The following is a 26,093-nucleotide window of genomic DNA, read 5'->3' as shown; positions in this document are numbered from 1 at the left end:
AGTGGCCGCCTGACCTCTGGAATGCCCTCCCTTCAGATGTCAAGGAGAGAAAGAATTGTACAAGTTTTAGAAGACATCTGAATGCAGCCCTGTATTGGGAGGTTTTTTAATGTTTTGTGTTTTTATTATGTTTGTAGATATGCTGTAAGCCAGGCATCCCCAAACTTCGGCCCTCCAGATGTTTTGGACTACAATTCCCATCTTCCCCGACCACTGGTCCTGTTAGCTAGGGATCATGGGAGTTGTAGGCCAAAACATCTGGGGGGCCACTGTTTGGGGATGCCTGCTGTAAGCCATCCAGAGTGGCTGGGGAAACCCAGCTAGATGGGCGGGGTATAAATAAAATTATTATTATTATTATTATTATTATTATTATTATTATTATTATTATTATATTTTATTTAAGTAGCTGTACAAAGCCTGCTTGTTATGTTTCTTTCTCTCCCGCTCCTTGTTTCAATCATTCTCAAAGAAAAAACAACAACCCCATTCCATGCATTCTATTTTGATAGCAGAAAAAGCTCACATGCACATTTTTGTAGAAAACTTAAAACTGATTCTACATGCCAGATGGATTAGTGGCGGCAACAGAAGCAGCCAAGTGGGAGATTTCATTGACTTTTGAATCTTGCAATATGGAATTCCTGATGGCAAGTTGATTTTGTAATGCTTTTAAATTATTTTAGAGGGCATTGACCAGAAACTTTAACTGAAGCCAGCTGGCCTCCTAAAACCATACATTGTTTTATTATCTTAGAGGTCAAAAATCAACACTATTTGCAACAATAGGATATTGCAGCCCTAGAATTTCTTGCTAGATCAGACCAAGGTCCAGTATTTTGTCTCCTAACAATGGTTAACCATTAAAGCCACAAGCCGGGAATAAAGCTTCTTATCTTTCTTACTGTTTTTGTTTGTGGCATCTTATCTACAAAATAAAAAAATTCCTTCAGTAGCACCTTAAAGACCAACTAAGTTTTTATTTTGGTATGAGCTTTCGTGTGCATGAAGTGTGCATGCACACGAAAGCTCATACCAAAATAAAAACTTAGTTGGTCTTTAAGGTGCTACTGAAGGAATTTTTTTTATTTTGCTTTGACTCAGACCAACACGGTTACCTACCTGTAACTTATCTACAAAAGAATGCCACTAAATGGAGCTGCCTTTTAGCCATTCATAGACACATCCATGTATCTTGTGAGTGTGTGTGTGTACACACATTAACAGCTGTCATTATCTCACCTTGTGGTAGTGAACAAAGTCCAGTCAGTGTCTTAACTTTGATCAAGTCACAAATTGTGTGTCTCTGAATGTTAAGATGCTTTGCAAAGATTTTATGTTGAAATTTGATGTGTTGAAGGAAAAGAGAATCATGTGTCTAAAGTCGTTGTTATCCACCGAACAGACTTCATGCTCATTGTGCAACATCAGTTTGTATTATGGCTGAATCTTTGTCATATTGCTGAAATACAGTGGTACCTCGGGTTACAAACGCTTCAGGTTACAAACTCTGCTAACCCAGAAATAATACCTCGGGTTAAGAGCTTTACTTCTGGGTGAGAACACAAATTGTGTTCCGGCGGCGCGGCGGCAGCAGGAGGCCCCATTAGCTAAAGTGGTGCTTCAGGTTAAGAACAGTTTCAGCTTAAGAATGGACCTCTGGAACGAATTGAGTTCTTAACATGAGGTACCACTGTATCTGTGTACAGATAGCAGGTGTTTGTCACTCCAGGTCTGAATGATCTGTCCTCTCAGTGCATGGGAGGTCTACATTTCAGATGCTACTGAAATTCTGAACTTTTGAAATTCAAGGCAAATCTGCAAGTGAAAGGAGGGACCTGCAGAGCAAAGCCAGGATCTAGAGGGCACTACAGTCTAAGCCCACTAAATGGGATCCAGCTTTCCACCTTCTCAACAGTATAAGTAAAGGACACTGCTTGTTCAGTCACCCAAATCTCCTCATCATTTTTGTGTCTGCCTAAGCTCCTGATTACTTTTGTAATAATGGTTTGGCCTATTAGTGATAGGAATTGTGTGACCTCTCAAAATGCCTGTAATATCTTTTGGTTTTTCATTGGGTGGAATATCCCTGCCATTCTTTAGCATTGGAAAGGCATTTGAAATGGTGGACATGGCAATGGCTCTCACATTCTTGGGTTTCCTGTAAAGAAGATTCTGAAGATCACTGTTTTCTAATGCTAATATTTAAGGGATGGGATGCTTGGAATGAAGGTTATACCGAAACGCATCCTGTGAAGCATAAACACCATGATGTTGACTGTGATCTTCCTTCAGTGTGGCCCAGTTTGCATGTAACAATCAGCCAAACCATGACTTAGTGTAACCCAGGCATTTCCAATTCTAGCTCCCCCCAAAAAGCTCAAGAACTTTGGCTCTCAAAAGAAAAAGAAAAACCTCAATAACTCTGGTCAATCCAATGGGTAGATCACTGCCTTTTTTAATAGTGAGAGTAGATCCCAGTCTCTTGGAAGTTGGACATGCCTGGTGTAACCAATCAAACATAGGTGCTCTTGGAGAGGATATTTTGGTTGCTATTTCTTGATTGCTCAGCTGAGCTTAAGCCATGGTTTGACTTACTGCATCATGCAAACCCAGGTTAAGTTCTATCCCCCCAAAAGCCATGAGCTATAAGCAAGATTTGTCTTGTTGTTTACGGCTCATTGTTCTTCTGGGAGACCTAAACCATGAGCCGAGGTTCAAATGACATGCTAAACCAAGCTATGGATTAGTGTGAAGCAATGCAGCACAGAACAGCTGGTGAACAGCAAATCAGCTGCAATTTCTTCTCCAGAAATCTGCTTGTTCACACTAAGACATTGTTTGATTTAGGATTACATGCAAATGAGAACATAGTGACTAAAGCAAAATCTGGAGGTTCTGCCTCCCTCCCTGCCCCCCCCCCCCCCAATAATAATTATTTAAGGAAATAATTAGGTATCAAAGTGGAAGACGGTCTGTGAATCAACATGTTTTTTTACATTAGTAGAATGTGTGCATTTATTTAAAATGCATCTCTGGGTTATTTGTGGGGCCTGCCTGGTGTTTTTACATGAGTAGAATGTGAGCTTTTATTGAAAATGCATCTCTGGGTTATTTGTGGGCCATAGGAATTTGTTCACCCCCCCCCCAAAAAAATATAGTCCATCCCCCCACAAGGTCTGAGGGACAGTGGACTGTCCCCCTGCTGAAAAAGTTTGCAGACCCCTGGAATAGACATTTCTCCACTCTCAGAAGGTCTGCTTTCCTCATTTAACTTTATGAAGTGGGTCAACGGTTTTCCAATTTTTGGTTGTTTGGTTGTTTGGTTGGTTTCTTTCAGTGTAACTCCTTCTGCAACTTTCTGCCACTTATGGTTCCTGGAATGTCTTTGGATAATGCATCACATCCTGTTGCTCCAAAGGTATTCTGGAAAGTGTGGCTGGCAGGAACTTGCATTCCATGGTTTTTGAGGTGGGAAGTGGCATGTAGTTCTCCCAACAGCTTCCTAACAGTAGTACTTCCTGGCAAGAACCCGTAATTTAACTAGGACTCCCCTGCTGAAAAGACTGCTCCCCAGAAAGCAGCATAAAATTTCTCAGGTGGGAACCGGGGCGGGGGGGATTTTGGGCCAGCTTTAATACTACTTATCTAATTACCAGTCTGCCTTCAGACCTGTGTTTTGGACATTAAACATCAGAGGTGTGTTACAGAGACACAGGACGGGTCCACCCATGAAGCAAGGTGAGGTTGACCTCCTCAGGCGGCAGAATCCATAGGGGCAGCAGAGTCCAGAGCATAGCTGCCAAGTTTTCCCTTTTCTCGCGAGGAAGCCTATTCAGCATAAGGGAAAATCCCTTAAAAAAGGGATAACTTGGCAGCTATGGTCCAGAGGGAACGCATCACCGGTTGCTGCTGCCACAGTGACTTCAATGTCTGCGGCAGACTTCATGGAGGTCCGATCTGCAGCTCCCCCTGCCCCAATGCTGCCTCTACAGTGGCCTCTCAGTAGGAGGGGCTTCTGGTCTCCTCCCACCCCTAGGGAGGAATTGATTAGGACTGCCTTTGGGAGGTTTTCTGGGTTCTGCAGCTGCTCGCTGTGATTTGGAGCAGGCCCCTTCCCCTTCCCCTGCACCATGACAGCCTTTGATTCCCACGTCAACCTTTGAGCAAGATTGATTTAATTCCCTGCTTGTTCCTGAGGTAGATCTTCACCCCACATCCTGTTTCTGATGTAGATCTTCACTCACCCTTTCTTCTCCAATAGGAGGAGGGGCGCCATTTTGTGGTTTACCTTAGGTGCCAAAATGTATTGTGCTAATCCTATAGAGACTTGCACATCCAGCATTTTAATGTTTTGTCTCTATGGTCACATCAGCAAAGATATTTTTTCGTGGTGATTATACGCTTTGGTTTTCAATCTGTGCAATAAAACAGGAGGCAGACATAAATTACTTACTAAAAACTAATTCACTTGAACAGTTAAAGAGTTCAGTGGCTTAGATTGGCTGTTAATATCGGCACATAAATCTGGACATAAATATAGCAATTTGACTTCTTGAAACCTGATGAAATTATAATACTTTTTTAGGATCTAAAGTTATTACTCTCTTGGATCACAAGACTTGTGGGTTTTGTTTGTTTTTTCATTCTTGCGTTTGACCAGTTCTTGTAGTATTTCTGTCTCATATCTCTGAGGAAAATCCTAGTTAAATTTTTTATTTTATTTTTCAATTTCAAATCTTTATTCAATTTTTTAAAACATACATAACAAGAAAAAAAGGACAAAAGGTAGTGAAAAATAATCAAATTATATACAAAGTAAATTTGTAAAAAACAAGAAAAAACATATACAAAGCTACAACAGAATAAAATAGAAAAGGAAAAGGGAAAAAAAGAAAATAAAAATCATTTCCTGTTATTTACAATACGCGTTCCTTTGTTTCTTCTCTCCTTCTTGCTGTTCCTCCTGATCTGTTCCATATCAAACTTTCACTTTAGGTTTATTTTCTTTTCTCCTTTTAAGTTCTAATCTAAGCATTTCGCTAAATTAACCTCTATGTCTTCTCTCTCCAAGTAATCTTGAACATACTTCCATTCGCCTATTATTTTTTGCCTCGGAACGTGTCTAATTATTGCCGTTAATTTTGCCATTTTTAAATATTCAATTAACTTTTCTTGCCATTCCTGAATCGTTGGTAAGCTAGCTCCTTTCCATTTTGACGCAATTAATACCCTTGCGGCTGCACATGCGTACAGCAGGATATTTACTCTATCTTTTGGTATGTCTGGTGGGGTCATACTTAGGAGGAAGGTTTCGGGGTTTTTTTAAATGTACATTTTAGAAGTTTTTTTAATTTTTCATATATCTGGTTCCAAAATTCCGCCACTTTTGGGCATGTCCACCAACAGTGATAGAAACTCCCAATTTTGTCCTGACATTTCCAGCATTTCCCCTCTCCCGTTTTGTAATATTTCGCGATCTTATCTGGGGTCATGTGCCATCTATAAAACATCTTTAGAATATTCTCTTTAATTGTTGTACAAGCTGTGAATTTAGAGTCAAATTTCCATAGATTATCCCATTGGTTTGTCATAATTGGTCTGCCAATATCTGATGCCCACTTTATCATGGTTAAATTGTGGGGCTAGCTGTCAAGAGACAAAACCAATCAGAGCTTATATTTCCTTACATCTCATTCATTTTTGTTGGTTTTCTGTGTGCGATTGCACATGTTCAGTATAGTTATGAAAACCATATTTGCAAAACTGGAGAGTACTTTATCCCTGTTCCCTTGCATGGTATGTTCTTCATATTGTTGTGACAATGCGGGGCAAAAATACTGACTCAATCTGTATTATTCCCTGAATTAATTTAATAAAAATAAATTCTGCTCCATCATACATTTCACAATACATATAGTTTGTATAAATAAACAAGAGGAACCGTATCTATAGAATGTGAATATAATGTGAAATGAATTGAAGTATAATTACAGGATGCTAAAATAAAGTGAGACATTCTATGGTTAGTTGTTGCTTGTTTGATATGCTGTTCTAGAGTATGGCTATTATTTTTGTCGGCATCCGTTCCAGAAAGACCCTTCTGCCTACAAAAGACTGCTGATGGTACCTTATACTTTTGAATACTATAATTTTGAATTTAGCAATTGATATTGAATCCACAAGTGGATAAAACTATATTATATATTGTTAAGTTGTGGGTAAGCATAGCAGACGACACAGCAATCTCTCCAAAAGCAGCTCTTTATTTGGAAGCTGGAACAGAACTGAACTGCATTGCCGAGCTGGCCTGCTTTTATAGAGGCTGGCTCAAACAATGTATCAAACATAATTCAAAGTTCCCTCCTAAAGTTTCCTCCTAAAACAACTGTCGAGGACCTGAGGGAAAACTATATACACTAATACATAACATATAGACCAGGGTCCCCAAACTACGGCCCCCAGGCCGGATGCGGCCCAATTGGCCTCCCAATCCGGCCCGCGACGACCCCCGCCACCCGCTGCCGCCGCCCGCTCTTATGGCGCGCGGCGCAGTGGCGATCTTCAGAATCGGCAAAAAATCGCCGGAAATCCTTTGTGCGCATGCGTATGGGCCTCTCCCGACCCAGAAGAGGTCATTTTCGATGCACTTCCGGGTCGGGGGAGGCCCATACGCATGCGCACAAGCGATTTTCGGCGATTTTTTCCCGACCGTGTGCGTGTGCGCATGCGCACGGGCGCGCACTCCCCTGCCCTCCGGCCCAAAGCCCGGTAAGTCTGGGGACCCCTGATATAGACCCTGACCTTTGACCATCCTGGCTGGAGTTGATGAGTGTTGAAACTGAGCAAGATCTGGAGGGCCACAGGTTCCGTACTATTCCCTCAGAAAGTCACAGAATCATAAAGTTGGAAGGGACCACATGGATAATCTAGTTCAACCTCCCGTGATGCCCAATGTGGGGCTTGAACCCACCACCCTGAGATTAAGAGTCTCTTGCTCTACTGACTGAGCTATCTCCAGTATAGCTCTTATTCCAGCGCTACATACGTTTATGTTTTCTCTCCCATCATGGTCTCCAACTGGTTACAGATTTCTAGAACCCTTTAGAGCAGGCATCCCCAAACTTCGGCCCTCCAGATGTTTTGGACTACAATTCCCATCTTCCCTGACCACTGGTCCTGTTAGCTAGGGATCATGGGAGTTGTAGGCCAAAACATCTGGAGGGCCGCAGTTTGGGGATGCCTGCTTTAGAGAAAACTGAAACAGTGGGTACTCCTGCAATATATAAACTTTGAATTCACCATGCCCAGGTAATTTTAAAACTGCATAAAAATAACAATGATGTAAAACATTGTGTGTGTGTGTGTTTGTTTTAAAAAATCCAGACATAGAGCCCTTAAATAAATACTCTTACAGATCTCTCCCCCACCCCCCTTTTTTTGCTATCTATCATGGACACTCTTGGTAGTAATTTGTCATTCAGTGTCCCACAACTGTTTTAAAGTTATTCACCGGAGTGACATTGAGTAGAACATAAAGCTACTCAATTTCACTGTCCCATCCTGCTGAAGGTTAAAATTAATGCAATTATAATGCAGCAAAATTCCTCACTCCTCCCCCGTTGTTTGCACTGTTCTCTGAGTGCTGTAGTTGGGACAGCTGCCACACTAGTCTTAAGAGAGAACTTGCTCCCGTTGTTCTTTGAATATGGTCATACCAGACGTGCCAGCTACTCAGCATGATTGAAGGAGCCTGACACCATGTCACGAGGAGCCACAGGGTGGATCTGAACGCTCTCTGAACAGCGATGGGGCCCGGCCCCCTCAAAAAAGTAAGGGGCGGCAGAAAATGCTTTGGCTCCTATGAGCCGGTGCCTATGGGTCATACATACACAGCCACTGCCAACACAATATGATAAAAATAAAATAAAATGCTAAATTATCTTCCCCGGACAGTCTTTATTAAACCATTATTTCTTCTACTGCTGTTGCTGCTTACCCAATCACAGATGCTCAAGAAGTAAACGAAGATGTTTTGACACAATCACAATGTGTCTCCCAGCACCGATCAATGTCAAAAAAGGCTTCCGACTGTGATGTAAACACAATGGCTTTGACTTCTGTTTAGGGTAGATCTCTGGAGGGGGCGATAAGTGCAGCAGCAACCAATCACACAATTTCAAGGTATTTCTTGAAAGCATGGGAAATTCTTTTCCTTCTGTGTGTGTGTGTATGCGTGAGACAAAAACATGTCATTATCCTTTCCTTTGTAACTATTCTTAATTGCTGGCAGCTTGTTGAATGACTAACAAACAAAATATTAATGAACAACTGCTACCCACTTGAGCAGAAAAGCAGCCCACACAACTCCCGCCTGTACCTACAGGTTTCACATTTTGACTATTCTCAGATCCCATTTATTGTGTCCCGTATATAATTGACAAATTAAACTGCCATTATTTTTGTTTCAATGAGAGGAGTGCTTTAAAATCTGTGGGGTGGATGTGATCCTGGTCAAACAGTCTCTAATTTCTGCTCTTGGTAATTGATGTGCATACATAGGAAACAACAGCTGAAGTACAAGCACCGGAGATTTGGAGATTTAGTAGTGACAAAACCCTTTATTTATTATGTTGGGAAGCATACTATGTTGGAGCAGTTGGCCCTGGGGGCGGCAATACTATTTTGTATAGTAATCTGTGACTGTCTACATGCCGTTCCACCCAAACTTTGTCTAATGCAAAAATCTGAAGTGAATTTCAGATGTTGGACACATCAAAGGAAATTTCTGGAAACAGAGGTATGATAGCCCTAGTGAAATTCCCTAAGTATTCATTATGCATCCTTAGGCACGAGGGTTCCCAGATAATCTGAGAGTCAGAATACATTATATTTCACAAAAAAACAAAAAAAAAACCCACCACACAAAAATGAAAGAAGCCCACTTTGAAAAACCAGAGTCGTGAAAAGCAATTGAAAGTTCTGAGTTGGGTTACTGCAAAGAGGGCTAATGAAGCTTTTCTATTGTCGTTCAAACAGCAGGCAATTTAGAGCTACTGTGTTATCCCTCCAAGGCTAGATTTCTTTCAGTAGCTGACCAAGGAAATGCTGGCAATGATTCTTCTGTGAATTACTTAGATCTCAAACACACTTACCCATCCAGCCTTTTGCAGCAAAGGCCAAGATGAACATGGTTGTGAACTGTATTGGATTTTTGAACAAGTTAGCAGTAATGATTGTGTGAAGATTGAGGAAGTGGCTCAAAGGACAGAACCATAATTAATATAAAGGCACCAGGAGGTACAGCGATTTTCTGAACCATTCATAACGAGGTGGCTCCAATTAGTCTACTTCCTCTTCTGGTTTTTGCTTTAGATACAGGAGTTATAGTAGGGTGATTATTCTGTGTTGAAACCAGACTTTCCAGAAAAATGTTCAACAGTGAACCTTCTTAGCCTTCTTCCGGAGTTCTGCAGTGGATTAATAAACACATTGGGGGGGGGGGCAGTGGGGAGATGGCCCCACCAATTGCCATTCCTTTCACCCTCCAGGAGTTTAAGCTCAAACTAGTGAAGCGGGAGGCTGTCAAGTGATAAGCTTTGTTGCAGTGATGGGGAATTGAATTCATATGATAAAGGGGCTAATCCAGGGACACAGGGCCTAACTGAAATAACAAACAAGATTGTATTAGTTGGTGTGTAGCACCTTGTTCACAATCTCATTCATCATAGACCACATCTTTCTATATAAGCATCTGTGTATTTAAAGGCTCTTTCAACAGCCTGCTCACTCTTATTTTTGGAATAGAAGTTGTGGAGAGCTGGCCTTGATTGCTGGCAAGAAATCCGAACTATGAATCAGGAAATCCCATGCTGAAAATTCACTTCTGACATAAGCCCACAAAAGTGGCGTTGGGCAAGCCTACATTCTCTCTCCCAACAGATTCCCTGGCCTGCCCTACGTGGTTATTATAAGCAAGGCATTCTTTCAGGGGGAAATCAGCTCTGGCACCTCTCAAGTGGGTGCCATTGGCATTCTAAGGAAACAAGGGAAGTGTTCCTGGTGAGTTCCGGCACTTCTTTTTCTAGAACGATAGCACTGATGATAAGAACTAGAAAATGCTAATACTTTATATGTGAATTACATTGGAGATATAAAAGCAATATAATAATCAACTTATTTAAACAGGCTTTTCATTGTTATGGCTCAGAGTTTTGAGATGCACCTTATATTGATGTTCAAAATGGTGTAGGTCTCTCAGAAAGTTGAATATGGCAGGTATTTTAATTGGCATTTCAGAGTACCTGCTTTTTGTTTTCCTACTGTGGATCACTTCTCTGAGCTATTTTAACATGCTTCTTGGATTTACATTAACTGTTGCGATAAATGTTAGTCACCCAGGATTATCACTAGGAAATTTTGGGTGCATAGCACTGATATGTGCCTGACATGGTTGCATAAATTAGCCCTAATTCATCAGGAGAGAATGTGAGGAAGGTTGGAATGGATAAGGGACAACAGGATGATTGCTACTGGCTAGAATCCTCCTGGTCTGACTAGCAATCCATCCCCTTACTTCACATTCTCTTGTTCTCCAGCCAGAACAAGGGGTGGTATCGGAGAGTTTGGTGCATTGTGTATTAAATGTTGGCATTCACTTGCCTTATTGCTTCAGCAGGTTTGTTGCTGCAAAATAATTCAGAGCTGCTCTCATAGCATTCTCTGCGGATTTTCCATTTTGGCAGTAAAGATGGTCAGAATTGTTTAGTTTCATGGGTTTAGCTACATCAGGTGCCTTCAGCCCACTCTCAGAACATTGTGGATGACGACAGATTAGTTCTTCTAGAAAGAAACTCTCATCCACGGTGCCTACACTTATTTTTCATTCTCTCAACAGTTTTTTGTAATGGTGAAGTGCTTGATTAGAGAAACTTCAGTTAGATAAAAGAAATGCAAACTATGAATAAACTTAGTTTATCACCATACCTTTAACTTTCTCTACAAAACAAAACAAAACTATTTTTTTAAAAAAATGAATGCCTGTCTCCAAACAATGATTATAACCACTGCATTGAGTCATCCATGTTTTTTGTTTCCAATACTTAATGTTTCTATTATCTTATGATTTAAACTTTTAAGTTGACATACATATTTCAGTTCCAACAGCAGGATTTACTAGCAATTACATTTGACCATAACCAGGACTGCAGAAGTTGTTATCTGTGGTAGTTCAGATAGCAAATATATTAACATTGAGGTCTGTTTCTTTAATCGTGACCTTACTCTATGAGGCACTGAGAAATTTATAACACATTAGACCGAGGAGCTCTGCTCCTTCGAAAAGAGGTGCAATGCAGAGTTCAAATTTTCCCGATCTGCAATCACTCTAGGGCTGTAATAAAAGCTGCAAAATAGCAATTAACATGCACATCATTCACTGGGAAAGGCTTTTGCTGGTATTAACGTCCTACTCATTTAAATTCCGAGGAACAGCTTTAGTGAGTTGAACATTATGCGTGTTAATTTTGGGTCAAATAATTCCTTAGACCAGCAAGGGAGAAGAGGGAACCCCAATATGCTTTTAGTGGAGGGGGTGGGCAGATATACTTTGGTAGCTGCTAAATTCAGAGAAGAAACAAATGATATCAATCATTGCAGGTCAGTGTTACTGCTCTCTGCATGTCATAGCTAAACTTTCCTACCTGGCTTGGTATTCCTTTTATTAGAAGAGAGAATAGATAAGTTTCACCTGTTTGGACAGTAAAATGCATTACTTGACCCAAATATTCAGAAGAATAAAGACCTGGCTTTAAATAACATCTGGGCTCCTTTGTTCCCTCTGATAGCTCTCTCTTGCCAACTATGCTGTGAAGGAGAGCTGGATTGAGGTTTGCTAGGGCACTTGGCTGTTCTTCAAAGTAGGTCAGCCTGGCTGGGAAGAGATCCTGGTTTTGGTTCATCATAGCCCTCTGGTGTTTTCTGCTAGCAGAACTCCATATTTTATTTTATTTTTAAACAGTCCCGTAAATGAACAAATGGAAGAAATGTATTGGCATCTCCACCTCCCTTGCTCTCCAAATGGAAGTGGGGATTTATATCAGATGCATAAATGCTCCCCATCCCCTATTACCTCCAGACCATCTGGAGAGCTGACACTGGGATCAATTGGCATCTTAAGATGGCAATTATTAGCTAATGTTAATGCCGTGTAAATTTATATAGGCAAAGGGATGATTAATTGCATCCTGCATTTTCTACTCACTGGGTCCACTGGGTGGTTTACAAGAATAAAATCTATAACACACACCATAGACAGAATTTTTGTTTAATGGTTTTTGGCATGAATTTGGCCACAACTTTTATTGAAATACAAATATCGAAGAAGTGAGTGGTTGTGTAGGCATTGGTTCTCCAACTGTCACCTAAGGACAGAAATAAACTCGCCTTGTCAACAAGGGGAAACCCTACAGGGAGAGACAGGGAGTCGGGTCCAATAGGCTCTCCCCTCTCCCCTCAGGCTCCCAGGGGCTCATGCGTGTTGCTGGTCCCCTACTGGGGTTATAGACACTGCATAGAGCCCCTGTATTCCTGACCGGAATCTCCCCTAACTCAAGCATTAACACAAGGGGCCAACACAGTCAACAGACCCCATATACAACCAATAACCAATGCCTAACCGCCAACCTTACAAGTTGTGACTATTTGCTACGCAGTAGGCAAAAAACAGATGGCACCAGCCAATCTGCCAAATGGAAAAAAATTCCTACCAGATCCCTGAATACAGGCAACCCCATGAGAGGCACAGCAATGTCAACACAGAGGCCTAAAAACAGCGGAGGGAGGGTGGGGATCTGAAAACGCAGCCAAAGAGAAAGAGAAACCTCTCTCTTTGGCTTTTATACCAATGGGGCTGACCCATCAACTTGCAACATACAAATTTGCCCAGCAACATCCAGGGGCCTATCCCACAGTGACCACTCATGCCCCCACCTTTGGAACTCAAGAGTGGTTTGTGAAGCCCCCATCGCAAATCGTGCTCACCATAATGGTGAACCCGCATTGTTGTAAAATTAGATATTTAAAATACAGTAAATTTTACCAATGTGAACAAAATGGCCAGCATTGGGGGGGGGGGGGACAAACAAAGTTCTGTTATGACCCCACAAAGCACTCTGGAAACAGACAGGGCAATTTATACAGGCTTCCAGAGGACCCAACTGCACATTTTTGAAACACTGCTGCAAAAATTCCCTGCTCTAATATAATACATACATTTTTAAGGAGACTACAAGCAAAGCGAAATTGAAATTCAACAAACCACATTCAAAAGGGCAAAGGGGGGGGGAGTAGGAGATGTGAGAGGGAGCTCCAATCTTTCTTTCCATCTTCTTTCCTCATTCTCAAGTCCCAGCTCATTCCTTCTTAATCCTCTTGGTGCACTCCTTGAGCTTAGTATTAACTACTGTGCATCTGTGTGCCACTGCTGACCAGGAGTAATTACATCCAGGGCCGGCCCTACGGCCAGGCTGGGTGGCGCAGGGCGCCACGGCGCCGGCCCGCCCACCGGCCGCTGCGCCGCTCCCTCGGCAGCAGCGCTGCACGCTAAGCTCGCCTGCCCGTCGCACAGCAATGTTGTCAGCAGCCGCGCTGCGCGCTGAGCCCGCCCGCCCGCCGCACTGGAAAACGGGGCACCGGGGGGCGCCAGAGGAATCCGTCACACCACAGCGCCAGGGCACCAGAGGTGCTTAAGACGGTCCTGATTACATCAGCCCTGCCCAATTTATGACCTACCCAGCTGAAGAGAGCACACCACCCATGTGCCAATGCCTATGTGGTGTTGCTTCCAAGGAAGGAAGCAATGTCAGGTTATTTAGGGTGCATTCAGCTAGGTATGTCACTCATTGTGTTCGCCCTGCCTTGCTCAGCTGTTCTAGCAGCAAGAAGGCAGCCATGGAAGTTCTGGAGAATAGGTACTGCAATCTCAGTTAATGTATCTTGCTTTGTCAATGTACATCAAGTTTACAGTAAGTCATTTTAGTCTGCAGTAATCCTGTTGCCACAACCAATTGTGTTACCATTTGGTATTTTTTTAAAATTTTTATTTTAAAAAATAGAACAAGTGACTAAGCCTTCTGTCATCCACATTTGTCTCCCTGCCCCCAAGACCAGATGCCTGAGAAGATTTATCGATCTACTGCCAACTTTTCTTAGCACTGTCGGACAGGGTTTTGTCTTGGGGTACGCAGGGGTACGCGTACCCCTAAACATTTTGTGAATCTAAGTTAGACCTCATTGAGGGGCATTATTTGAATATGAGTAGGAAAATTAGAGTACCCCTAAAGATTTTTTAATAGAAAAAAAGCACCGCTGTCGGGCATTCATAACACTTCCCTTAATCCAACTCAGTCATGTTGCAAGATGTAAAACACTACAGTCCAGGTCCTGAAAGCCCCAGCTGTGTTGGTCATAGAGTCATAGAATTGTAGAGTTGGAAGGTACACCAAGGGTCATCTAGTCCAACCCCCTGTAATGCAGGAATCTCAGCTAAAGCATTCATTACAGGTGGCCATCCAACAACTGCTTAAAAACCTCCAAGGAAGGAGAGTCTACAACCCTCGGAGGGACCGTTCTGCTGTTGAACAGCTCTTACTGTCAGAAAGTTCTTCTGTATGTTTATTTGGAATCTCCTGTCTTGTAACTTGAAGCCATTGGTTCGAGTCCTACCTTCCGTACAGCTTAGCCTGAAGTTTACATGAATGGGATCAGCATCCCTGGAATCAAATGTGTTTCTGTGGTGTTGCCCACCTTGAGATCTGTGGATGAAGGCCAGTATACCAACTACTGTAACTAACTATCCGAATGAATGAATAAGTCCCCACAAATGAGAACTATTTAAATTACCCTATAGGTATTTGACACACACCCCCATCTCCTGGTAGAATTTATTTTGAAATAATTTTCATTTCATTGGCCAAGTCATCAGCTTCTGCACTATACACTTAGCTTTCATTCTTTGTCTTCATTTTAGAGACTTGGAAAATTAATTTCCCCTTGCTACTTCCTTATCTGGTATACTCTCTTGTTTGTACTGGTGGAAGGGAACTGCAGCAATCAGTGACTCAGACTGCAGGTTTTTCAAGTCATTCTCACATTCTGGATTGATTGTGGTTTTTCAGTGCTGTGGGTCACATTGTGTCATATACTACTGCTCTTGATCACTCTTCTGTCAAGCCAAGAAGACGATCTAATATCTTTGTATCTCCCCAGAGCATGTGCTAATATCAGGTTATGTTTTATTTGTGTTGTTGAAAGTTCCACTTAATGGTGTCACAAACTCTAATGTGCCCAGTTGTGACTTAAAAACTCAGCAACAACGTTGGGGCAAGCCTTTATTCCCCTCCAACTATCCTATTTCGATCAGGGCAGCTACAGCTTTTACAGTAAGAGGAAATCTCACCTTCCAACTGTTCAAATTATATTAGCACTTCTGTTTGTTTATTAGATAATACATTACAGCACATTCATTCAACGTGTCCTGTGTAGTCTTCTGCAATGGATCTGTGGGAAATAATTTTCCCCTCTCTTGTGTAACTCGTAATGCAAAATAATGAGAAGGAGGGGGCATTCTTCAGATACATAAATGTAATAACATTTTGAGTGTTGCTTTGCTTTGCTTTACTCAGTGCAGACGCTTTGCAATTAATAGACCTAACTTATTTATTTTATTTTATTTAACACAATTTATATATCACTAAAACATTATCATTATTGATAAAAACAGTTAAAAACTGGTGTCATATTCATTAATTTCTGAGTACCGGTACTCATAAATTCTGTTATTCATTAATACCCTGAGTAACACTTAGCTTGGCTTATTTAATGATTGCTATGCCTGGGGATAGATTGCTAGGCCTAGCACCCACAAACTTGTAACATTGCATCATCCCTTTTGACATTCTGTCACTTTGTTATCGCTTCATTCTCCCTGAAATAATGGCTTCTTTTGCGTGTTGAGACCCAGAGACCTCCCCCCTAAATAACGACACATTTGACTCAAATTTTAGTTTGGTTTTTGGCAGAGTTTGGGCCACAACTTTATTAATTACAGAAGGTGAGTGGTTGCATAGGCTCTGGTTCAACTAGCTCCCTGCACCCTTGCAGGCAGCGCTGACCCAGGGCACCAGCATATGTCAGCCAAGGATGAACACCTGGATAGGCAAAAAGCCGGGAACAGACTATGTCCGCCACCCAGATGTCCCCCTGGACTCAGGCACAGGCACAACCCCCTCTCAGGGGTTGACCAAACCATTTGAGTCCCTGGATTCCTTTAACGGAATACCCTTCACATAGGGATGGTGAGACCGTTCTCCCATCCCTATCACCTGAACCAGTGCCTATCTGCAACCTTACAAGTTGTGATGATTTGGGTGAAACCCAAATGGCAACAGCCAATCAGCCAAGTGGGGAAATTCCTGCCATGCCCCTGTCCCAATGACAGATGACACACGACGGCATAGCAAGGTCTATCACAAAATGCCCTAAAAGTAGGGAGAGGTGGGCGGGTGTTCAGAATGCACGGGCCGAAAGAGGAAGCTCTGGGTCATGTGCATGGGTATATATAGGTCCCTCGATCCATTTGGACTGTGCCCCATTGGCCAGATTTCACCAAACAATGAGGGACCTACCACTCGGGGGTTGTGGCTGTCCAATCTCACCCACCCACAACACAGGAGGTCGGTCTCCAGGTCTCACCACAACACTTTTAGGCAGGATACGATTTTCAGCCCACCTTTCTTCTCTTAGCTCCTGGGTCCCTGGCCACATTTTGTTTGGTCTTCTGGCTCTGCTACCCTTAATTCCTCAGATGTCAGCCAATATCTTTAGTGGGCCTATGAAGAGATGCAGTTAGGAAATATTTGATTCCGATCTTCTTAGTTTTTTAGGGGAACCTCTGGCAATGTATACAGTGGTACCTCAGTTTATGAACACAATTGGTTCCGGAAGTCTGTTCATAAACTGAAGCGTTCATAAACTGAAGCGAACTTTCCCATTGAAAGTAATGGAAAGTGAATTAATCCGTTCCAGATGGTCCGCGGAGTAAGTGTTCATAAACTGAAGCGAACTTTCCCATTGAAAGTAATGGAAAGTGGATTAATCCGTTCCAGACGGGTCCGCAGAGTACTTAAACTGAAGCGTTCATAAACTGAAGCATGGGTGTAATTGGTTCCGGAAGTCTGTTCATAAACTGAAGCGTTCATAAACTGAAGCAAACTTTCCCATTGAAAGTAATGGAAAATGAATTAATCCGTTCCAGATGGGTCCACGGCGTTCATAAACCGAAAATTCATAAACCGAGGTGTTCATAAACCGAGGTTCCACTGTATTATCAAAATGTGGACAGCAGCCAGCCTTGCTGCATTTTGGGGTTCCCCATTGTCTTACATCTGAGTGGGTCCCACTGGGTCTACCCTTTATCTTTTGCTGCCCACTTTACCAGAATACTCCATGCATGACCCTCTCTCTCCAAATCCTACCTCAAGTTCCATCTCTTGTATGAAGGCTTTGACTTAACCTCTGCTACTCTGTTCCTAGTTGAAAAAAATGCCATGTCATAGGATTAAAGTGTTCCTAAATCACTTTAATAGCCATAGAGATTCTTAGCAAGTGTAATTTGCTAAGAGGGCTTGGAATTGTACATCTGTAAGGCCAGCAGTCAACAGTTTGTTGACTATTGAAGTGGTGTGAAAGTTTGCTTTAAATGCATGCTCTGGATGTTACCCTGGTTGCATTTATTCCTTGCTTCCCTTGGTTGTTGTCTTACTTCAACCCTCCCATCAAACTGTAGATGGAAAGTAATCAGGACTAGCTACTCTCTTGCCTCCCCCACCTACTTCTGCAAAGTGCCATGTCCACGAAAAGAACAGTAATCCAATTGGCTTCCCCCTTCCCTTCTCCTTTTCCCCTTGAAACTGAGTTGCTCCCTGGTTCATATTATCTCTGGGCCATGTTTTGGATTGCTATTAGCAACTTGAGATGACCTGGGGGAATAATATGCCTGCATATATATATATATATATATATATATATATATATATATATATATATATCCAAAACAAAAATATCTTCTCTCCACTGTAATCAAGTCAGTCAGCAGGTCAGCTTACATGGAAATAAAATGAAGAGATAAATGTAGCAGCCGCCGTGTTGGAGCACTAGAAATAGCCCATGAGTCCTGACAATGTAAAGAGACTTAACAAAGCTTCATGGAATTTACTTGTTCAAAACATTTTTTTTTAAATGTGAATTGCGTGACTATGCTGAGAGTTTTCTTTTTCATGAATTAGCCCAGCATAAAAGGCAATTCGTGGTCTTTCTCCTTCTTTGGAAGTGTTATACCTCCAGTGGGATGTGAGAATTTTCTGATTGAGTTCCAGGAGCCACACCTCATTTCTTTCTCCATGGGGCTGAAGCACCACGGAGACCTTCCACCATATTCACACTGATTTAATTAGAAATGGGAGGCATGTTGATATTGATTCAAAGCTCAGTAGCAAGTCAACATTAAGCCCTCTGAAAAGGAGGGGGAAAGATTACCGTTGCCTTTTTGCATCACACATTGGAAGAAAATTAGGAGCATGGTCCTAACAATCTTAGACATACAAGTCCCACTTATTTTCAGTGGGAAAGGTAGGCATATTAAAAAAGTTCTTTGGCTGCATAGTGTGCTATGCAATCTAAGTGTGTATAAAGCCCTAGATGACTTGGGACTAGGCATGTCAGAGAATCCCTGAAAAATATTCATATATTTCATAAACCTCCTTTGTAAAGTGGTACAGTCAAACCTCATGTTGAAAGGCTGCTGGCAGTAAGTTCTACCTCTAATGCGGGTAGACATGTTTTATGAATGAGACCATGCTCAATATGGATGTGCAAAGACCTTTCTTTGTGTGCTTCCTTTCACGGGCCTGGATGGCAACTGCTGCACATCCTTAATAATGCTGTGGTTTTTGCACCCCAGTGAGATTTATGTGAATATACTATATCTGCTCATCAAACTGAAATATACATCCCAAATACTACTATGCTGTGTGTGTGTGTGTGTGTGTGTGTGTGTGTGTGTGTGTGAGAGAGAGAGAGAGAGAGAGAGAGAGAGAGAGAGAGAGAGAGAGAGAGAGAACAATTTTAAAATAATAAGCCAGAAGCAGGAAATGATGCCAGAGAAACAGAGATGTAAAATAAGTATGGAAAAATAATAGGTGTAAAAGTCCCGCTGAACTCAGTGGGACTTACACCTGAGTAGACATGGAATAGGATTGTGTTGTATGTAAAACACTGATTTTTCCATATTAGGAACTGGAATATGTTGTTGTTTAGTCGTTTAGTCGTGTCCGACTCTTCGTGACCCCATGGACCATAGCACTCCAGGCACTCCTGTCTTCCACTGCCTCCCGCAGTTTGGTCAGAATCATGTTGGTAGCTTTGAGAACACTGTCCAGCCATCTCATCCTCTGTCGTCCCCTTCTCCTTGTGCCCTCCATCTGGAATATACTAGTGTGCTATGAGAGGAGGCTGACACATGTACAGTGGTGCCTTGGGTTACAAACACTTTGGGTTACAGACTTCGCTAACCTGTAAGTAGTACCTCGGGTTAAGAACTTTACCTCAGGATGAGAACAGAAATCGTGGGTGGGTGGCACGGCGACAGCGGGAGGCCCCATTACCTAAAGTGGTACCTCAGATTAAGAACTGTTTCAGGTTAAGAACGGACCTCCGGAATAAATTAAGTTCATAACCAGAGATACCACTGTACTGAAAAATGTTAGTTATTATGTTGATGCCTTCATCTCAAAGCGACATGCCCCTCAAACCCTAACACTGATCATCTTTTTGCCAGTGTACAATCTTGACATTCCGAGGAAGGGTTTGTCGCTTGCTTTTACTTATATGCTGCTTTCCCACAATGAGCTGTGCCCAAAATGGCTTACAGCAAACATTCGAAATAGAGAAGGAAGGAAATAATGGCCTGCTGGGATTTTCTGATGCAGCCTGTGCTAGAGCCAATGAAATCCCTGAAGCATCATTATTGGTCAGGCTGACAGGACAGGAGGAAGTATGGGTCTTTAGAAGGCACCATTGATTTTGCTTTCTCTTCATTATTCTGGAAGGTGATAAAAAAACATATCCATAACAAAAACAAACAAATGATACTTTTTCAGGGTACAGTGAGGTGTGGTCCCAATTTTAGTCATGGATAAAATGCCACCTGGAAAGTTTCTGAATAGGATGAGGCACATTTATGGGGGGGGGGGGTCAACCCAGTGGGATCTGCATATTCATAAGCAGCATATTGCGATTACTTATTTATTTACCTTGTTAGCTGGTTAACACAAACTGAAACAGTCTCAAAGCAACTTACAAAAATGTATGATGCTAGGGACAAACAGGAAGAGATAAGTAGGACATAGAATCACAGAAGTTAGTATGTTATGCATTTTTGCTGGCTGGATCTGATGGGAGTTGGTGTCGAATGACATCTGGAGCCCCAGGGATTTCTCACCTCTGCTTTAAAAGCATCTAGTTGGCTCTTGCTGATAACAGAATGCAAGGCCACATGGACCCTTGGCCTGAACCAGTTCAAAACATAAATTTCAGCCACCAAGTTTCATTCACGGCAAGTAACTGCTCATATGAGCAGTGAAATGTGTGCGAGGAAGTCAAGGGTTTCAGGCAGGGCAACACTCACTGCTCCTGAAAAATATGAATAAATCAGCTGCCAGGGTTTGTGAGCTTCCTGTTCACACACTTGACATCCCTTGTGCAAAATAATATCTGCTGTAGAAGAGGAAGAAAAAGAACACTGGGTTCTTTCCCTCAGTTTCTCTTCAGCGTCCACGAAATGCTGACAGGATTCATTGCCAGGATTCTCACACCATACCTACCCTTCCCATTTCCAGGAATGCCCTTGGGTGTCAAGAGTTCACAGAATAAACTTTTAACAATGTCAGCTGTTTGAATTTTGAAATAACACAAATCTGTAATTATAAGAACCAATGGATGCTCAACCCGAGTGGAAGCGTGTGGTGTCGATTGTGGCGGCAGTAGTTTGAAGCCTTTATTAAGTCAGCTGGCAAAATATCCAATCTCTCAGCATTAAATTTTATGGCAAAGGAGTGGAGTGACTGAACTGTTTTCTTTTCTCTCCCCCCTTCTGTTATATATCGCTTACATGGTCTAGTTCTCGAAACCACAGCCATTGATCTTTAAAACACGTGTGTATGTTTGTGTGTGTGTGTTACTGGTAGCCACACTATACTGTAACATTTATGGACTCTATAAAATCTTACATCACTTTGGTCTTTCCTCAGAAGAGCTTTATGCCAGACAGCATGAAAGTTTCATGCTAAACTCGTCTGTGGCCAAAACCATTCAGAAGAATTCTGCACCTGAGTTGCCTTAATATAGGACAACCTGCAGCTTTACAGTGACAGTGGAGACAGATGTGCAATTTTAAATTTGGGAGGGTTGAAAACACACATCTTGCATTCCAAGGCATTTGTTTTCAGGACAGAGGAGGGATTCCAAATTGGCTCCCGTCACGGCATGCACAGTGACCCACCATAAGCTCACGATACAACTCTTGGTTCTCCCCAAGTATAACTCAGGTGCCAAAAATGCTGATTATCAAGCAGCACTCAGTTGTGTTCACCTAAGGTCAAAATAAACTCACTTTTTGCTCACAACATTCATTTTGGTCCCTAACAGAGGAGTCCTAAGGCAGCAAAGGTTTGGGTGTGAGCCCCACAGGTGAAAAGACATGTCTAGGAATTTGCCCACCACACTCTCTCCTTTTCTGGCAGCCATTGCAGCCCCCATGGGGATGCAGCTAAAAATGGTACCTATCCCCATGGTTAACTCTTCCCCATAATGTTTAGAAATCCTCAATCACGCTGCGAGTTCCCCCATCTCAGTTACTGTCAGCCAACAAAGAGGAGTAGGGATAGGGAAAGTTGCAATTATGTTGACCGTGAGTAATGATGGGTATTGTCTGAGGAGTTGCGCATCTACTGGCAGTTGTCCATGTGGCTAGTTGTTACCCTCGTACCCTTGCTCATAGCATATGAGCATGCATGTTCATTACTTGACTGCAATATCAAGTGACAACATGCCTGGGGGGGACGGGTCCTCACAGATCTAACCCTACACACTGAACTTTCATTCCTTCCCTCTCATCACTTTTAATGTAGCGCTTTCCATACGAAGTTTGCACACTCAGCCACTAACCTTCGACTGCTTAACACTCAAGTGTACAGAAACCCAGGTGCCCGCCAATTACCCTTGGCACATCCAACACACACTTTGAGAACAGCTGGTGTATTCAGTAACTTCTAAAACAGGCATCCCCAAACTGCGGCCCTCCAGATGTTTTGGCCTACAACTCCCATGATCCCTAGCTATCAGGACCAGTGGTCAGGGATGATGGGGATTGTAGTCCAAAACATCTGGAGGGCCGAAGTCTGGGGATGCCTCTTCTAAAATGTCTGCAAGGTAGGGTACAGCCACCCTTACATGCCCCAGGGTCATTCAAAGCACTTAGACCACCAGAAGTCCACTGAAGCTTCATAGTTATCACGGCACCAGTTGCGAAGTGTAGTTGTTGAACCAGCATTTAAGTATGGGGGAGTCTACTGTGTTTTGCCTGATGTTTTTTGTTTTGCTTGGTTAAGAATGGCTTTCTCGGAGACCCTACCTTTCAAGTGACATTCAGAATCTTTTCTTTTGCAGCCATTTCGTAGAGTGACGTTTTCAGTTGTGAGTCAGCCTCAGGACCCACATCAAGGGTCATTGCAGAGTTGCTATGACAGCGGTCTGGAGGAGTCAGAAACACCAAGCAGTAAGAGTTCTTCAGGGCCGCGACTGGGTGCCCTTCCACTCCCAGAGGACAACTACGAAAGGACTACGCCGGATGGCAGTGTTGGTGAGGCAGAGCATATGGAAAATGGTAGGGGCATATACACAACACCCCACACACATGCTCGATTTACACTAGCGAGTCCAACATGAAGTAGATTTGTCAAGAGGTCAGTGGGAGGAATCATCATCATCATAACAATGCAAAGGTGATGAAGCTTAAATTTAGGGCTGGATCCAGCCAAATTGTAGGCACTTTTAAGGCCCATTTCAATGGGATGATATGTAAACATCGGCATCGAACCTTTAACGCAAATCACTGGGACTTGAATGTGCTTAAGTTTGGATTGGATCAGGCTCCTAACATTGACCCGACAAGGTTGATTAAGATGGGGGAGGGGAGAGAAACATGCAAATATAAAGCATATTTAAACAGTATTACTGACACAGTTAAATAAATACATCTAAAAATATCAGCACATAGCTGATGAAACCTATTTGAATTCTTATTATTATTTTTTTACAAAAATAACATATAGACATAATTTCTTTTTAGTTGGGCGCCTTTTATTATTATCCAGGAACTGCATATGTTCAGCATTAGCCAGTAGAAAATAGAAATTCAACTTTTCCTTTAGATTGTTGTCTCTTCCCTGCTTGCATGCACAGGGTTTTCAAAATATAGTGTATATTGCTTACTTCCTATATTCTGCTCATAGCAAGGGGTGGAGGCTGTAGCATTGGGAGGTGGGAATTGTAAGAAAGGCTGCGATACAAAGGAGTGTGTGTGTCATAGCTGCCAAGTTATCCCTTTTTTTAAGGGATTTTCCCTTATGCTGAATAGGCTTCCTCGCGAGAAAAGGGAAAACTTGGCAGCTATGGTGTGTGTTTGTGTGTGTGTGGCCATATATTGTTGTCCACTATGGAAGGCAAAGTACCAAAAACATCAACTCTTCCATGGCAGACAATTTTGAGTCTTCAGCTCCATATTTTTGTGCTTACCCACTGGATAATAGCTGGTAGCTGGAGATAGCAATGAAAGCAACTTGCTTAGTCTCCCTTTTGTATCAGAATTTTTGATTACCATTTTTCCCCCCATAATGGTATTCTGTAATCCCAAATTCCAACAGAGGGACAGATTATTAAAAGAAGAAAAAGTTGTGTGGGTTTATTGTTACCAAGGGTAAAAAAAAAAATCAATGTGTTTGCAGCAATGTATTTAGTTTCCACACCACTAAATGACTTAGGTATTTCCCCCCAGAATATTTCATTATTGGTGTGTAGTATGAAGTATATAATAGCAACAGTTCCCAGTTATTTTTTTCAGTGTGTCTTCAATAGGTCTTTACAATCCATTGCCCCATGCTTTTATTTGCCAAATCTGAAATCTTTTGAAGTCAATTGTATTGATTTCATAGTTATACCCACAGAGTAGGTTATTGAATGCCAGAGTACAAGCTAATGGTACCATGTGAAACAATGCATGTCTAGATGACATTTGTACAGATTTAAGAGCATGAGTGGAATGGCGTATCGGACTTGCTTGGAACCATATGTAGAGTCACTGATTCCGTAAAAGTATTTGTTTTACTTTCCTTTTGGAGATTTTATATCAGCAAATAATTAATTGTTCTCATGGTTTTGTTTCCCTTAAAATAGAAATATCAACACAAAAAAAGCAGAACATTTTCTGTGATTTGGGGGAGGTTTTTTCATTATACTTCTGAAAAAAGTACAATAATAATATATATAAGTATAAGCATTAGGGACGCCACATAACTTTGCAGGTTCTGATTGCGCCATTTGTTTTACGAAGAGTCAAGCACCGAGGTGCCATTTTATTCAAGGAGGGGAAAAAGATCATTTTGTTGTGGTGCTAAAGATAAACAGCCATGCTTGAAGGCCTCCAATTAAACTGAAAAGTAAATTGATACGTGTTGCATTTCAAGAACATTTGTTGCAGTTACTTTTTCACCCCACAAATATGTAGGAAAACAGGAGCGTAAAAAGTTGGTTTATACCAAGTCACACCATTGGAACATACAGCCCACTGAGGTCAACATTGACTCACAGTGGCTTGCCAGAGTTTTAGTCAGGGAACATTTCCAGCCATATCTGAAGATGCCAGGAATTGAATTTAAAGAAAGACTGCATTTAAAGAAATATTTTTTTCCACTGAGCTGGGTCCTTTCCCCAAAATCCTCTTCATTTTTTTAAAGTCACCCATAGCTTTTTTTTTTTAAAGTAAGAGTTTAGTGCATTTGGCTGTAGTCTGGTCTCAACCTTGCTTCTGACAGGTCACCATATAATCAGAATCAGAATCAGAAGAATCTTTATTTGCATCAACCACTAGCCATGGCAATAAAATAAAATAAAATGTACTGAATATAGAGGTGAAAGCTTAACTATAGAAAATGCATTTTGGGGGTTTATATCAAATCATAGACCTTCTAATTGCCCCCGCTAAAACCCTTGCAGTTTTTGCTGTCGCCTGATCATCTTGTTCTGCTAAAAGAAAGGACACAGTAGCGAAGGGTGAGTGACCTGGCACGGACAATAATAGAAGGGTAATGACCTCACTCCTCAAATCTTTATAAAGAGTGCAAGCCAGAAGCACATGAGCCACTGCCATCTCCACAGGGACAAAACCATTTTTCCAGTGGAGTATATATATATATATATATATATATATATATATATATATATATATTGACCCTCAAGTACAGCCAGAGGCAGCATATTCCATCTTGCGAAAGTGAAAGCGCGTCTGTATTTTGGAATTGTTAAATTTTGCAAATAGGGTGCCAGAGTGTCAAAATGACTAGGCGGAAAATAATCATACAATGGACAAGATTTCCTTAGTCTGACACAAGACAAGTAAGGCTGTGGTCACAAGGGCCAGAGACCAGTGATGTGATTCTGAATGAGATTCAGATCTGAATTCAGATACAGGATCAGGCAGACAGGAACTGATGGCCAGAGCAGAAGATGTCGTCACAGAGCAGCTGGAAGTCAGATATGGGTCTAGTGTCATGTGATGTGATCAGTTGCTCAGATTTATCGACTGGCATAAAACAAAGGTCTGTATAAGGCCTGGTGCCTCTCCATTGGTTTTGGTTTTGGGAGATCAGCATCTTCAAGCTGTGGTTATCAGCACTCAGCCTAGAAGGTGTCATTGTCTACAG

The 26,093-nt window shown here is 41.9% G+C and overlaps 1 protein-coding gene across 6 annotated transcripts in view; it reads left to right on the top strand.

The window, feature by feature from the left end:
- The window catches only part of PCDH7 (protocadherin 7), a 445,679-nt gene that overhangs the window by 186,173 nt on the left and 233,413 nt on the right, over window positions 1-26,093 (top strand). For 2 of the 6 annotated variants that reach the window (XR_009558183.1, XM_035113243.2), the window contains one exon: window positions 22,783-22,891. The exons of 1 other annotated variant lie outside the window; for it this stretch is intronic. Coding sequence is in view for 4 of the 5 variants with exons in the window: in XM_035113243.2 (XP_034969134.2) it covers window positions 22,783-22,891 (109 nt within the window). In the remaining variant the exon portion in view is untranslated. Of the gene's footprint in view, window positions 1-22,782; window positions 23,000-26,093 lie in introns of those variants that run through there. 3 more of the 6 variants (XM_060278931.1, XM_035113242.2, XM_060278932.1) reach the window with 3 other exon arrangements.

This window comes from Zootoca vivipara, chromosome 9 (assembly GCF_963506605.1).
Source record: "Zootoca vivipara chromosome 9, rZooViv1.1, whole genome shotgun sequence".
Classification (NCBI taxonomy): Eukaryota; Metazoa; Chordata; class Lepidosauria; order Squamata; family Lacertidae; genus Zootoca; species Zootoca vivipara.
The sequence above is the reverse complement of the archived record's forward strand: the minus strand, read 5'-3'. Positions and strand labels throughout refer to the sequence as shown.